Source organism: Myotis davidii, unplaced genomic scaffold (assembly GCF_000327345.1).
Source record: "Myotis davidii unplaced genomic scaffold, ASM32734v1 scaffold271, whole genome shotgun sequence".
Classification (NCBI taxonomy): domain Eukaryota; kingdom Metazoa; phylum Chordata; class Mammalia; order Chiroptera; family Vespertilionidae; genus Myotis; species Myotis davidii.
This window is the reverse complement of record NW_006284839.1, coordinates 841746-858148: the sequence shown is the minus strand read 5'-3', so window position 1 is coordinate 858148 and position 16403 is coordinate 841746. Positions and strand designations below refer to the sequence as shown.

The window sequence follows — 16403 nt, the reverse complement described above, 5'->3', positions numbered from 1 at the left end:
ACCGGCAGTTGGGGAAGGGAGGCCCTAGCTGGCTGCCAGAAGGAAGGCCCCGGGCAACCAGAAGGCCCCGATTGGCCCTGATTGCAGGCCAGGCCTAGGGACCTTACCCATGCACAAGTTTCGTGCACCGGGCCTCTAAAATATATATCTATATATATATATTAGAGGGAAATGTTATATATATAAAGAGGGTCAGTGATGGGAATAATGAGAGCCAGGTCAGGCAAAAGGACCTCATAGCTCAGCCTATGGGAATGGTCAGTAAGTGAGTTCTTCCACAAACCTTAATATACATTGTCATTCTTCCATCCAACAAATATCTTTGAAATATCACTTGTCAGGCACTGAGCTGGACACTGTGGGGGGTACAAAGGTACCTAAGACATGATTCCTGCTCTCAGGTGGTCCAGTGGGGAGGTAGATGTGGCCAGGTGACTGATATAGACAGATGGCTTCAGTTGGCATCAGAGAGGTACAGATGAAAATACAAATTCAGGAGAAGGGGAGGCGACTTTGGGCTGTGGGCACCAGGTAAGGCCTCGAGGAGGAAGCAGAGGCTGAGCTGGGGATCACAGGACAAGGATGGACCGGATGTGGAGCTGGGAGAAAAGGTAAATCCAGGTGGGGGAGATGGGGTGGGTCAGCCACGGAGGCAAAGAGAACAGGTCATGTCTAGGGACACTGCACAGCCCAATTGGCTGGAACCAAGGGATGTGGAAGGTGGTAAAGGCAACCAAGCTGTGTGGGAAGGTTATGGTCACACCATAAAGGCGTGAATGCCGGGCTAAGCTTCATTTGGCTGATACAAGCCACTTGGGGAGGAGGGTGTTAGAAACTGGACTTTGTAACGTCAAAAAGTTCATAATCCAACAACAACAAAAATCAAGTTGCCCAACAACTCTTCCAATATATGTTCCTAAAGACGTGATTCGGTTGTGTGTGGAGAACAAAGGGGACCGGTTGAGTCCCAGCTGATGTAGGTTGACCGCAGATCAGATGGGGCTATTCAGGTGGAACTTCCTGTGCTCCTGCACTTGCACACAATGTTCATGCTAAGGGCACTGCCCTCTATCCTGAATCACTTAATGGAGCCAATTATACCTTCAACTTTACTCAGTTGAATCCTTCCTTTAAAAGACAAAATGATATGATCTCAGGACTAGTCTGGCTCTAGACCCCATGCATTTAAACACTGACCTCTTATCTCCCTAACTAAGAAGGGAAGGTTAAGTCGCTAGCATTAGCTCCTCTCCTCCTGGAAAGCAAACCAGTTCTCCCTTCTGGAGAATCCCTTCTAAGGAGGAGACTGATTTCTATCAAAATATGTGTACATTGCATTTTGTTACAAGCCTATTCTTACATATAGACATGTGGGGGAGGGGGGAGATAAATTCTTTTTTTAAAAAATAGATAAATTCCTTCATTACCAGAAGCCACAGAGTCACATGTTTATATTACTAGTATTCACTTATTCAATTCCACGTCTTTAAAAAAAAAAAAAGGTTGAAATTTTAGGCACTAAACATCAGATTAAATTATGGAAAATTTCCCTTCTCCATTCTCATAACTTCCCCCTGTTCCCACTCTGATTTTATTAAGATGACTATGTCTTCCTATGGAAAGGAATTAAATACTTTCAGCCCAGAACATAACAACAGATTCAATTGCAGAATACACCCTAGACCAGAACTCAAGGCATTCTTTGGGGCATTTCCTGTTTTCTGATTAGCTACGCCTGCTTCTCTCAGTTTTGTGAAGGTCACCGTTGCAGTAATTAACCTGCATGCCAACTTCTGAGTAACATTTCCCTGAAAACTGAAAAAAACACTCTTTGCCAAGCCAGCATGCTCCCTCTTGCACGGAACCATTTCCTTTGCTATTCACCTACCAGACAGTGTGCTGGACTCTTACTGAAAAGGCTCAAGAGACACTGTGACTCCTAAGGCTGGATTGCTGAGCGGACCAGTGTGATTAATTTTGTGTGTCAACTTGGCTAAGCTGTGATGCCAGTTGTTTGGACAAACACTGGTCTAGATGTTGCGATGACGGCATTTTATAGATGTGATTAACATTTATAATCAACTAGAGGCCCAGTACTGGTAAGGTCCCTAGTGGCTGCCGGAGGGGACAATTTGCATACTATGCTTTTATTATATAGGATTGTTTTTAAGTAAAGCAGATTACTCTCCATAATATGGGTGGGCTTTGTCCAAATACTAGTAGTTGAAGGCCTTAAAGAGCAAAAACTGAGGTTTCCTGGAGAAGGAATTCTGCCTCAAGACTGTAATCCTGCCTCTGACAGAAATCCTGCCAGTTTCCAGCCTACCAGCCTGCCCCACAAATTTCAGACTTGCCAGCCCCCTACAATCACATGAGTTAATTCCTTAAATTAAACCTCTCTCTATATATGCTAGTCTCTCTCTCTCTCTCTCTCTCTCTCTCTCTCTCTCTCTCTCTCTCACACACACACACACACACACACACACACATACACACATACCCTACTTTCTGGAGAGCTAGGAGCTCATGGAAGTAACAGCTATAATTAATGGTAACACATTTTCAATATTTCCAAAGACACACCATCGCACAGAGCCTTAACAATTCTGCAGGGAAAAGGGCAGGTGTTGGCCCAGCATTTCTGATTGGACTTTCACATCCGTTAACTCTCCATTTCTTTGAGCTACTATCTCTGGTGGGAGACATAAGGTTCAACCACTGACCTCAGAGTCCCTCGTGTGAATTTAGAATAAATAATCCCTAAGCTTTCTTCCAGGTACATGAGTCTTATGAAGTCCCCCTGAGTCCCGATTGGTTAGATTGCTATGTCTTACTAACTGGCCCCAGGAGACGTAGAGGTGCCATTTACAAAGCTTCCCTAAGTAACTCATCTCTTTGGTAGGCAAAGTAAGCAGATCAGCCATGCAGCTAAACTTGACCTCCCATTCGGAAGTACTTCTTCATCTTCTCTGCGTCCCCAGGTCACGGACCCTTCCTTTTGAAAAATATTCACACATACACACAAAGTCACCCACTATTTGGCCGAGAATTTCACAGACCCCGCCCCCACCCCCACCCCTGAAGCCCACTCGCGCATGGTTAACAGTTATGAAGTCCTATGAACTAGTCACTGTTCCCAGTATCTTCCATGGACTGTCTCATTTAATCTTTACAACAACCTTAAGAGGTGAATTCTGTTATGACCATCCCCAGTTACAAAGGAGGAAACCAAGGCACAGAGAGGTTAAGCAATTTACCAAAGGTCACGTGGCTAGGAAGTGGTAGAGCTGGGATCCAAACTCTGGCAAAGAGACACAGAGCAGTCTCCAAAGTTGGAGACTAATACTAGATAATGACTAGTATTAGGGGTCATTAGTATTGGGGGTCACCACCACATGAGGAAGGCTGAAGCCGTATTTTATTAATAGTGTGATTCTCCCCAGGGTGCTCACTGCATAGGAATCCCTCCATGATTTGAATGAATTGGATTTCTTAAGCTCATAAAAGTGTTATTACTAGAGTTGCTGGAGGATGACTATCAAGTGCTCAGCACAGGGCCCAGAAAGCTCAACAAGAGCTAGGACTTCTTACTATAGCAGCTGGGCAGCAGCCCTTGTGGACCCAGGCGGTTGTCCAAGCTGTGGCGCCCTTCCTGGAGGGCAGGGCCCAGAGGAAGTGCTCAGTGACACTGGGCACAGCCCTGGTGGAACAGTTCTCTCACCTGGCTCCATTCCAGAGCTCTGAGGCCCCCTGGGGCAGCTGGTATGTGGGCAGTGTCTACTGCTCCCTGGCAGCCACCAGCATCTGGGAGAATTCCCACAAAGAGCCAGGGAGGCTCTGGGAAGGGCCAGCAGGAGAGTCCTCTGTCCTCAGGGCTTAGAGCAGCGGTTCTCAATCTGTGGGTTGAGACCCCCTTAGGGGCCGAACAACCCTGTCACAGGGGTTGCCTAAGACCATCGGAAAACACATAGATAATTACATATTGTTTTTGTGATTCATCACTATGCTTTAATTATGTTCCATTTGTAACAATGAAAATACATCCTGCATATCAGATATTTACATTATGATTCATAACAGTAGCAAAATTACAGTTATGAAGTAGCAACGAAAATAACTTTATGGTTGGGGGTCACCACCACATGAGGAACTGTATTAAAGGGTCGCGGCATTAGGAAGGTTGAGAACCACTGACTTAGAGGAACCCGGGGGGAGCTCAAGACATGTGGCCGCCCAGATCGAGCTGGCTAAAGCAGTATCTCTGACTTTTTATTTCCCAAACCTGGCTGCCCTGCGGCTCCAGGAGAGGTTGCCAAACGGGTTCTAGGGGAAAGGCATTTTGGCCAAAAGGCAGCTGTGATACAAAGCAAGGCTGTGTTTGCACATTTCTGAAGCAGTCACTGATACCACTGATCAACAGGAACGCCCAGGCAGAAAGGTGGACGGGGTCTCTGCCCCGCTTTCCGCATCCAGTGCCCCACTGGCCTCTGGAGATGCCCCTTCAGGCACACAACTCTTGGATCAAAACCAAATCCGAGGGAATGGTGGACAAGCTGAGTGGATCTGAATGACTCATACAGAATCTTCTTCCTAATGGCTGGCCCCAGGGAGTGGTCATGCTCCAGCTCTGCCAGCTGCCCAGCTGCAGGTGGGGGAAGCCCAGGTAGGCCAGGCACCTAGACTGTCTGCCTCGATCAAGAACGGAGCCTTGTGCCCTTTTGGTTTGTTCGTTTATTTTCCATGTGAGTATTTATTCTGTGTGTGACACGCTAAACACATTCACATCTAATCCTCACAAGGGAGGTATTAGAAATCCCCATTGACTGATGAGGAAAAGGGGGTTCTGTGATGGGAATTGTCTTGCCAAAGACCCCGCAGGTAAGTAGCAGAGCTGAGCTGCAGCCCCAAGTCAGTTTCATTTCCAAACCTGTGCTCTTTACCAACTCCCTGAGCTGAGGGTGCCAGGCGACCTGCCACATTGTCACCATTACAGCTGAGTGACTTTGGGCCATTTACTCCAACTCCCTGTATCTAGATTTCTTCATTAGTAAATATTGGCACCTAATGCCCAGGAATAATGGCTGCCAAATATAGGGTTCCTAATATGCCAGGCACTCTTCCAGGGGCTTTGCATATGTTACTTGTTACTATTATCATCCTTCTTTTGAGTAAAATTAAGTCGCTTGTCCAGGGCCACCTGCTAGTAAGAAACAAAGCCAGAATTTGAATGCAGCTGTTCTGGTCCCTAAGCCTCTTAGGCTCTCCGGCCTCTGCCTATGTTTCTGAGGCAATATTTGCTAGACGATGGGTGAAGGCCGCTATTCGGCAAATTCCCTTCAAACCCAGCTTGAGGAGATGGAGAGTTCCTAGAGTTTCCAAGGGGCAGCCTGAGTGTCCTGTAAGAGGGGATAGAAAGCGTACCATTGGATCTACCATCAAATGGGAAAGCATGAAAGTGCCTAGGACATGGGGGACACTCCTATGTGTTGGCTGGAATGATAAACTGCCTCCATCAGACAACGTGAAGAGGATCCAGGTCCTCTGCCCTCCCTGTCTCCAAGAGATGGTATAAGAGAAAATAAAATAGCCTGGCTGGTTTGGCTCAGTGGACAGAGCATTGGCCTGTGGACTGAAGGGTCCCGAGTTCGATTCCAATCAAGGGGACAGGCGTTGGTTCCAGGCACATCCCCAGTGGGGGGGGGGTGCAGGAGGCAGCTGGTGGATGTTTCTCTCTCATCGAGAGAGCAACAAGACTGGGACTGGGCAAGACGGGCCAGGCACGCCCTGGAGCCCCTCAGTAGGAGATGTGCAGGAGGTGGCTGATCGATGTTTCTCTCATCATCGATGTTTCTACTCTCTCTCTCTCTCCCTTTCTCTCTGTAAAAAATCAATAAAATATATTTTTAAAAAAATTAATATTCAAAAAATATACACATATGTATTTTTTCTAAAAAAGAAAATACAGAAAAGAACTTTGAAAATAAGCACAAAGCACTGAGTGAAAATCTTGCTCATTTGATCCTATCCCTCCCGGGCAACAAACTTTTAGCTAAATTAGGCTCAAGCCTCAGCTCCCACATCCCATAATTAATAATCTCTCTGAATGGGATTTTTGCCATTGGCAGCAATTTTCACACACTGTCCTCAGCCCTCCTTCCCGTGCTATGCGTGGCTTTGACCTCTGGGCTCCTTGGCGAGCTAGGCTGGTGAGTTGCTGCAGGTTTGAGGCAGTGCAGGGATGGGAGTTTGTGGATTGCTGCTGCTAGTGGGGTGGGGGTGGAGCATAGACTGAATGAAGGGAGATGTCAAGCACTAAGAAAGCCAGCTGTGCACGCAGCAGGGAAAAAGTGTGCAGGACCAAGAGTCTCGGGACTGGGATGCTAGTCCTTCCTTGCCTCTTCCTGGCTGCCCAGCTTTGGACTCTCTTGCCCTGTCTGAGACTCATCTCCTCATCTCAAAAAATCAGGATAGCCCTGGCTGGTGTGGCTCAGTTGGTTGGAACATAGTCCCATGCATCAAAGGGTTGTGGGTTCGGTTCCTGGTAAGAGCTCATACCCAGTTTTTGGGTTTGATGTCTGATTGGGCATGTGCCTAGGGACACAGGGATGTCACCGGCTCAGCTGGGTGTGTGGGTCCCAGCTCCACCTGGAACCTGGTGTGGGACCTTGAATGGGGCAACCCACTCTCCCCAACACTTGGTCTCTTCCGTCATAAAATGAACATTTTCATTTTCTGGTGAGAATTAAATGAATACATGTATGTGAAGCTCCAAGAGCAGTGTTTCACAGCTAGAAAGCTCTCATCTTCAATGTGACCTGCAAATAATGGTAATGCCTCCAGGAGTTCACCCAGAACTAGGACTTGCACTAGACTGTAAGCTGCATGCAGGCAGGAACCAGGTCAATCTTGTTCCTCACCTGATTCGCAGAGCTAAGCACACAGTCTGGCAGAGTGCGCTCTTGATCAATACTTGTTGAGTGAATTGATGTTTGAGAGAAGCAATAGGAAGAAACAGCAGCAAGAGAGCGGGAAGAGAGAGACAGGGACTGCCCAGGCAGTGAAGACAAGAAAGCAAAAGGAAAATTTTTTATTTTTTTTTTAATAATGAAAGAGAGAGAAGGGAAAATATATTTAACTTATAGTTTGTACTACTGGGATGTAAAAACTGACGACAGTTATAAACCATAGAACTGAGGTGAGATGAAGTAAAAATTCACCCTGCCAAAAATATTAAATTTTTAATCCTTTACATGTACAGTAATAAGTTAGAGCTTTGGTCACTGCCAATACAATGGTTCTGACATGGAATTCAGAGGAACTAATTCACTGCTAAGCTATGTCAGCTCCCAGCTTCTGAGTCACAGCATGTCATAAAGACTTTCCTCGCCCTGTGGAAACTTACCCCGGGAGGGCTGGGTTTTCTTTCTTTTCTCCTTTTTTTAATCCTTTTGTGCTTGGGACACATTCTTCCAGTTTCAAACTGGGTCCAAATGACCCAACACACCAAACAACTCAACACATTGGGGGTGGGGGGTGGGGGAGAAGCATTCATAATTTGACTTTGTTGTTTTAGGCCCAGGTTGCATCTCTTCATCCATCATGACCTCGGGGCATACACAGAGACTCTGGAATCAGATGGTCCCGAGTTGAATCCTGACCTGTCTCTGCCTCAGTTTCCCCATGGGTAAAATAAAGATGATAATAATACCTATTCCTAACAATGATGTGAGGGTTAAATAAGATCATACACACAGGTGTAAGACAGTGTAAGAATTTAATAAATTATGGTGCTGGTATACAGCAAGTGGCTGTCACTCAGGCTGTCCACCTACCCAGAATCTCCGGGAGACCCAAGTTGCTCTGAACATTTAAAGCACTTTCTACACACTTACTTTTTACTCATGCTTATTCTGGACTATTGATCTCTCCATTTTGCAGATGAGACAACTGAGGTATAGAGATGCTGGGCAACTGTGAGGGGGAGGAAGTCCTGGACGCTTAACCACTGTAGCTGTTTTTCCCCGCTCTCTGTGCTGCCCAATACGGTCATTAACAAGCACATATGGTTATGCACATTTAAATGAACTAAAATTAAACAATATACACAATCAATTCCTCGATTAGAGACATTGAGGTGGTAGCTGATGTATAATCAAGACCAAGTCACCTCCATGGAAACCCAAAGCCCCATGCAAGTCCCATGCCAATTACAGGGGAGCAGGAGAGGTACCACGAAGGCAGCCCAGGTGCAGACAGGAAGTGGATGCCAGAGCAGGGAGGGGCAGAGGCATGAGGCCACTCAATCCCTGAGGGAAAGACAGTGAATGGCTCCCTACCTGACACATTCAGGCTTCTCTGAGGCCCGTGACCTGGACACCATTTAAAATGTATATTCCACAATTGTATGGTAATGAGTTGATATGCATGTATTTACAAAGCACTTCAAAAGGCAAAAGTCTTTAATTTACTGAGTCATTAATGCTGCACATATTGTAGTACATACAGATCTCAAATTATAATGTTGTACACTTGAAAGTTATGTAATGTTACAAACAAATGTTACCTTGACAACAAAAATAAACTAAACTAAATTTAAATTAAATGTATATTCAACCTGTGCTAGGTGTTGCAGAGGATATAAAAATCCCGTGCCTCTTGGCAGGGCCAAATCCCATGGGGCTGGAGTAACTCACCAGTAAACCCAAGCTCACAAGTGCCAGCACCCTGGACTCGCCTTGAGGGCATGCACAGGAGATGCTGTGGAGGAGGAAGAAAAACAAGCCACACCGATTGATTTTTGTAAGGCAGCGGTGGCTTTACAAATGATGGAGCCTGTAAAATGTGCTTTGAGAAATGTGCCTTTGAGAGTTCCCATGCTTCAACAGGGTGGGGCCACTTTCCTTAGGTGGTGAGTGTCTAAACTCTGTTCTCCCGGAAGTGAAGGGAATGGATGACTCAGTAGATTAAACATTTTTGCCTTCTGAAGTGTTTTGCAAATACACACATATCTTGGGTTTGGTCCCAGACCACCACAATAAAGAGGGTATCATAAGAGAGCAAGTCATATCTTTTTGCTGGTGGAAGATCTTGCATTTAATTTGTAAAAATGCAAAACCTGTAAAGCAATACAGCAAAGAACAATAAAACGAGATGCCTGTACAATACAGTGGTCCTAGAATCAACACGACATGATTGTCTGTTTGGGCCACTGGGAATCTCTTTGACTAGTCCTATGGGGCACCCTGGGTAAATGAAGGTGCCCTGTGGGCCACTCACCAGGTGCCTTCATAGATGACGGTGAATGAGACCCACTGGATCTTTCTCCCCTCACACTTCACCATCCTTAAATGGTGATTTTCTGCTTATTTAAAAGGTTATTTTAAAAAATTCAACTGTATATTTTCAAATAACAAAGTAGATTTTACTAAGAATAGTCAGAAAACCCTCTATTGCATAAATCACAGCCTAGGGGAATCTCTACAGATCTACTCCCTTTCAGATGTCGGGGACGAACAAAATGTCCTCGACCCCCAAGGCTCTTCCGGCTGGTCTAATCAAATAGACATGAGATAGATTAGCAGGAGAAAATAATCATATTTAACACATATGTATGTCTAAGAGCCCTTCATACACGAGAGAATCAGAGACCTCAGAGGCAGGAGAAGTTCAGAGACAGAAAGGGGAACTGGGGTGTGTAAGACACCCTGAGCTAGGGATGAGCTAACGCACCTAGGGGACTTTAAAGGGTCATGGCAGGACGATAAGAGTCGCCCTTTAGTAAAAAGAAGTTTGCTCTGCCATACAGGTAGGTCAAAAGAAGTTATCTCTGATAATACTTACTAAGGGCAAGGCCCCTAATTCAAATTCTTCTAGGCAATTGAGGCAGGAATGGAGAGACAGAAGTTTCTCTTGGGCCTGTGGCTAAAGTTGCCTTTAGCTCAAAGTAATCTGCATACCACAGAGGTACATCTTGGGGTGACTCGTTCTGGACCCCCACACAGACAAGCCATCATAATCCCATTTTTCACAAGAAGAAAAATAAGATTTTCAAAGAGGTCAAGTGGTTTACTCCAGACTACAAAGTTGATAAGCTCATTAGAGAGGGGGAGGGGTCCCAGAAATATCTAGGGTTTCACTCCAAAAACAGGTCCAAATGAAATGAGGCATCTGGAAAAATAAGTAATAACATGAAAACTTATTTATTTTTATTGATTTCAGAGAGGAAAGGAGAGAGAGATAGAAACATCAATGATGAGAATCATTGATTGGCTGCCTCCTGCACATCCCCTATTGGGGATCGAGCCTGCAACCCAAGCATGTGCCCTGACTGGGAATCAAACCATGACCTCCTGGTTCATAGGTCAATGCTCAACCACTGATCCACACCGGCGGGGCTAACATGACAATTACTTGATGATCATCTGAACAATAGCAGTAGCCAGTCCACAAGGCAAAGATGGACATAAGACCAGAAGTGAGAGACAATTCTATTGATCGAATGGACAATATCATAAGGATGGAATGAGAAAGTCGCTGTAGTTGCAAGAAAATGCTCCCTAGGAGTCCGATATTTCATATGAATGCAATGCTGCCACATTGTAAAAGCACAATTGATTGAGAAAATTTCCTCTCCATCAATCTTTTCAAGAGATTTGACACGGAAGCAAGAGATGAGCAAAAGGAAAATGGAACTTAGTGGCAATGTTCAGCAAACCCATCTTTAAAAGAAAAGATAAGAAACACACACACACACCAGGTAATCTGACTTCAGAAAGATTCACCACAGTAAGTACTATAAGGATGTAATCTGTTGCAACACTGTTGTAACAGGAAGTGGTTGAAACAACTTACACGTCTATACCAAAAAGTCAGGAATAATTCAAACTGTTCGGAGTGTTTACCTTTAGGTGGTAAGCATCAGGAGAGAAAAAGAATAGGAGGGGCGTGATGAGAATTTTCACTTTTTAGTTGTATAATCCCTTCTGGACTGGTAGTTTTTTGTTTGTACAATTTTAATTTAAACTGACAACTACATATTAGTTATTGTGATATATATGTTTGTACATATGCATTATATATATGCATATACCTCTGGCACCTGGGACCCAGGCTTCCCTCATAGAGGGAGGCCCGGTCCACCTGCCACAGCCCACCGTTTGGTGGCCTGGGCCTCCCTCTGCAGGGTGATCATGGGGCGATGGCCGGGCCCCTGACCAATTGCATCGCATCTGCCTTGGCTGGCCTGACACCAGTGGGTATCATAGCGTGGTGGTCGTCCGGGAGGTCATCTGGAGGGTTGCCCGGTCTAATTAGCATATTTTGCTTTTATTATTATAGACATATATAGCCAGTATACCAGCATATGCTTTTAAAAAGCCCTTGCAGTTTATGATTGCTGCTTGTGTTTTAAGAACCTAAAGCCCAGAAGAACTTTTAGATGGTTTAGAGGGCTATCTACTTCTCACAGCTGCTTAACAGTGTTAGTGTCCTGTGACCTGAGGCCAAGGAACCAAAGCTCCATCCTTCTCCTCCCACTGGGTGTGATGCTGCAGGAAACACTTCCGTGTACTATGACCAGGAGAGGTGTGAGGGAGAAGCTCCCCTTCAGAGTTCCAGGCTCCTCTCCTTGAGGTTTCTTCTAATCTAATGGCAGACTTGTTACCCCACTGCCACGAGGTCACCCTGGCCATGATGTCACCCTGGCCATGTGTATTAAATCACCGACTTATTATAAAAGGACAGGGCAAGATATGTGGGAAGGAGTGTGGAGCCTCCATGCCCTTTCTGGGCACACCTCTCCCCCATATGTCTACCAACCCAGAAACTCCAGTTGTGTTTATACATACATACATTATTTTTCATTTAAAATTTTTGAATATTATATTATTTGCAATTTAAAAATAAAAAACCTGTCATGTTGGGGGGAATCATGAAGTCTTATAGCTGAGAGAGGCCTCAGAGGTCTGTCCCATCTAATCTCCTCTAGGCTCAGCTTCACAGTCTGGCTGTCTGCATGGGACTCAAGGGAGAATGGGCACCTCTGGCTCACAGGCCATTAGGGAACCCAGGGCACCCCAAGAATGTGAAAAATCAAATAAGCTTTGTGCTTTTCAGAATCTACTCCTGCGCTGCTAAATATCAATGCCATCCACACAACAGGGACTCCAGTAGCCCCCAAATGCTCCTGGTTCACACGAGGTCCTGAGAAGTTCGGTAGTCAGCCTCAGAGGGGTTTGAACCCAAAAGACTGAGGTCAACTCTAAACCAGTTGGCTGTCTGTGCAGCATATTCCCAACCCAGTGTCTACACGGATGGCATCACCACAAGCAGCCCACTATGGCCATTCTTCCTGCCATCTTAGGTGTGAGAAGAACTGCTTCTGGCCTTGATCTTGCTGTTTTATGTATTCAACAGAGAAAATTTTTCCACTTTTCAGTTAACACAAGGGCTTTCTTTGGTGCCGCCTTGATCTTCTATTCGGACTTTTTACATCTTACTCTTCCCATTCTACCCCACAACACACCATGAAACACATCTGCTTTTGCCCCTGGCCCCTCTGATGGACCAGGGGGTAAGTACACTCAGTTCTTTCAGAACTTACTGTTAGCTGATTTTACACAGTGCTCAAAATTGGGAGGCACATGTGGAAAGGGTCAGCCATCAGCAGGGTTTTAAACCACTGGAATAAATGGAAAGCAAGAAAAATGTCATATTCATTACTATATCTGCTCTAGCATGTCAGCATATATACCAGCATAGCTTCTGAGAGCAGGTATTCAATACATGGCACTGTAAAATGATAGAATCTAAAGCCAGAAGGAACCTCAAGGAGATCAGTCCCATCATCCCACAGCTGAGAAATTTGAGACCCAACTGGATAAAACTGGGTCCTCAGATATTTAGTTTACAGCCGCCATAGTCCATGTTCCCACTCTGAGTTCACAGTTGTTTTTTCTCTCAGGTTGCTTGTCAGATGAATGAATGAATGAATGAATGAATGAATGACTTTACCACTGGGTTTGTACAACCAAAGGAGACTGGAAAAGAAACTAGAGTTAATGTAGTAAATGTAATTGTTTGGATAGATTATATTTGCCCAATTTAAATGAAGTTTTCCACTTTCAATTGAATGTTTATAGCCTTAGACATGTTTTTAGTCATTTCAAATTGTTGACAAAATAACAAGTCAAATTTTAGTATAGTGTTAAACTCTAATTCTTTTATAATCTATACAATGTGCCTCAAATAATGACATCACCAGGTTGAACCCAATATGTGTTTACATGTCTTTACATATCAGTGGCAAATGATACAAACTTTTCAGGTTATGTCTCTATTATGTAATAGCTTCAAGGGAAAAATTTTTATCTTAATACAAGTCAATAAACTCTGATATAACATGACTACATGATATTTACTAACCAGATTCTCAAGACACATTGTCCTTTAAGAATTCAACTTTTGCTCTCAAATTTTTTATTATTATTGACTAGAGGCTCAATGCACAAAATTTATGCACTGAGGGAAGGGGGGGTCCCTCAGCCCAGCCTGCACCCTCTCACAGTTCAGGACTCCTTTCTCCTTACCGCCTGCCTGCAGCGGAGGCCGGATAGGCTCCCACCACTGCCACTGCACTCACCAGCTGTGAGCCTGGCTTCTGGCTGAGTGGTGCTCCCCCTATGGGAGCGCACTGACCACCAGGGGACAGCTCCTGCGTTGAGCATCTGTCCCCTGGTGGTCAGTGTGCGTCATAGCAACTGGTCTTTGCACCATTCGGTCGATTTGCAAATTAGGGTTTTATTATATAGGATTTTAGAGGAAGAGATTTTTTTTATTATTATTAATTTGAGAGAGAGAGAGAGAGAGAGAGAGAGAGAGAACGCAACATTGATTTGTTGTTCCACTTATTTATGCATTCATAAATACGTTGGTGTATCAGGACGACACTCTAACCAACTAAGCTGGCCAAGGCCCCCAAATTTCTTTCAACAAAACAACCATTTGGCAACTTTGAGTTTCATTTCTTTCATTTCTTGCTTATACTCACAGGAAGAAGTTTGAGAAGAGAAATGAGGAGATAAAATATACAAAAGAAAAGAGAAAGGCATAGATTAACCAGAAACTGGAAGAGAGAAGCAGTCAGGTTCCTGGAGGAAGAGAGAAAGGTGCTGAGGCGTGGTCAGGAAAACTGGGCCCATCAAGACTCCCTCTCTGTGCCCTCCCCTCTCACTCTCACCCTCCTGCCCTTACCAAAGATCGTGGACAAAGTGACAAAAAGCTTTTAAACTCAGATTCACTAGTAGACACATCAATCCAGCCAAAACCGGAATCATTTCACAATGCCTGGGAGAGTGCCGTCACACCAGCCACTCCTGTCCCCTTCCACTGCAATTACATGTCATAGAATAATGACCTTTTGGAATTACAATGGGCCTTTTAAAGATGATCTAGTCTAAAATCTTCATACCCATTTTGCAGAAAGAAAACTGACATCCAGATAAAGTGGGTCACTTGCCCAAGGTCATTCAAAGAGACCAAACTACAAATAGATCCCCAACCTGCAGGCGTGGTTGGCCATGGCTCTTTCCCCTGTGTGCAACCTAAGAGCTACAGAACATACAAAAAACATCCCAACTTTGGAGAGATGAACAATTACAAAGAGGCACAAAATAACGGGAAAACAAACTAATCCAAAATAACAGCTTCCCCCCACCTCCTTGGCCAGTGACAAGCTGCGAGGGGCTGTTTTACAGAGTCATGGTACCCCGGACAATTAAACTGCACTTTTTCCTCCTTTACCCATTTCTCACTGGCACGGACTATTAAAAAAGTGCATAGTACTCTTACTTTGAACCAACACAGACCTTTTTTGATATCTGAAATTTGGGGATTAACAAATACATTTTTTCCCTCCAAGGGCTTACAGAAAGTACCTTATTAAGAGGTCACTCAATGAACCGAAAAGCCCTGGGGGAAATTAAATGCCTTCCACGGGAATCGGTCCCCTCCCCTGACCTGCCCAGGTAAACCAACTCCAGCTAAAGCCAGAGATTTGGTTTTATCAGTCGCCTAAACGCAGAGTTGGAAAGAACTTGCGTTTCTTTCACAGCTGAGAAATTTGAAACCCAGCTGGCTAACATTGGGTCATCAGATTATAGCAGCCAGAACACGAACATTCCGAAACAGGACTTGAGAAAAGGAAGAAAACTTTGTCTTACCCTTAAAAATAACAGAAACAATAGGATCCGGTTTCCCAAATTTCGTTTTAGGGATATTGACGGCAGATTCCACAATCACGCGAAGCATGGCTCTGAATGGGGTGAAAGCAAGTTTCCGCAAACGAGATTTGCAGCCACGGACGCTGGCGCTCCGGGCAGCACCGCCCAGCGAGAGAGGCTGGGGAGGACCTCAGAGGGAGGGAAGGGGAAGGCGAAGGCGATGGGTGGATCTCCGAGGGACTGTTTACTGAAGGCTCCTGTAAACTGATATCCAAGTCCCAGGTCCTCCTCTGTGCCCCAGGCACCACTTATAAATTCGGGAAATGTGGAAGTGAGAAGGACCAAACCCCGGCTAAAAATAGTTATGTGTAACAATTGAAACTGAAATGGATTTAGAGCTAATAATCTGGGCAGGTTAGGAGACCTCTAAGTCACAATTCGTGAAACCACATCAATTGGTTTTCTGCCACTGCTTCTATTCTTTTCTGAGCTTCATGAAGCTTTAAAACGTTACTTAATCATTTAAAAAAAATTTTTTTTTACTTTTGCTGTTTCTTCTCTCATACTGTGGAACACACCCATTCAGCAACTTATAGGGAAAAAATGTTTAAAATCCGTTAAAGGGTGCCCCCTGCTGTATAGCAGAGGAATAACCGAGTTTAGTTCAAGCCAGCCCAATCTGGAGGCAGTAATAACGGGTTTACAAAATTGGCTGATCCTTGGCTTTCCAAAAGGATTCACCATAGTATTTCTTTAAAAATCCTTAAGTGGTAAGAGCGGGGTACCTACGTGTTCATGGTCCATCAAATGCTGCTAACAGTCTTCAATAAAAATGAGAAAACGGCTCTCCACTCTCACAGGACCTAAACCTGAGAGACCTTTCCTTTGTTAAAGAAAAATATATATGGTCAATGACACTTGTTAAAGCCTGGTCAGAACGACTGTATTCAAGGTCAGGGGGGCTACTGAAATAGGTATAGGGACCACTGCGATGGAATTTTGCAGCTGAGGGGAGAGGTTGGGTTCAACTCCAGATAGAGCGGAAGCAAGTGGGGATGTAAGAAGCAGAATGAGGGACAGTGGATGGAAATTTACTTTAAGGAAACACCAGGGAGAAGGGATTCTGGCTAAACCGACCTAACAGGTTTTTTGCTGAACACAGGTCAAGGTGACTAGAAATCCCCT

At 44.7% G+C, this 16403-nt stretch overlaps 1 protein-coding gene across 1 annotated transcript in view; it reads right to left on the bottom strand.

The window, feature by feature from the left end:
- The window catches only part of MYOF (myoferlin), a 144265-nt gene extending 128760 nt beyond the window's left edge, over positions 1 to 15505 (bottom strand). Inside the window, exon 1 of the mRNA XM_006755111.2 lies at positions 15219 to 15505. Within this exon, the coding sequence (XP_006755174.1) occupies positions 15219 to 15306 (88 nt within the window). The 5' untranslated portion in view covers positions 15307 to 15505. The remainder of the gene's footprint in view (positions 1 to 15218) is intronic.
- Between the last annotated feature and the right edge of the window lie 898 nt (positions 15506 to 16403).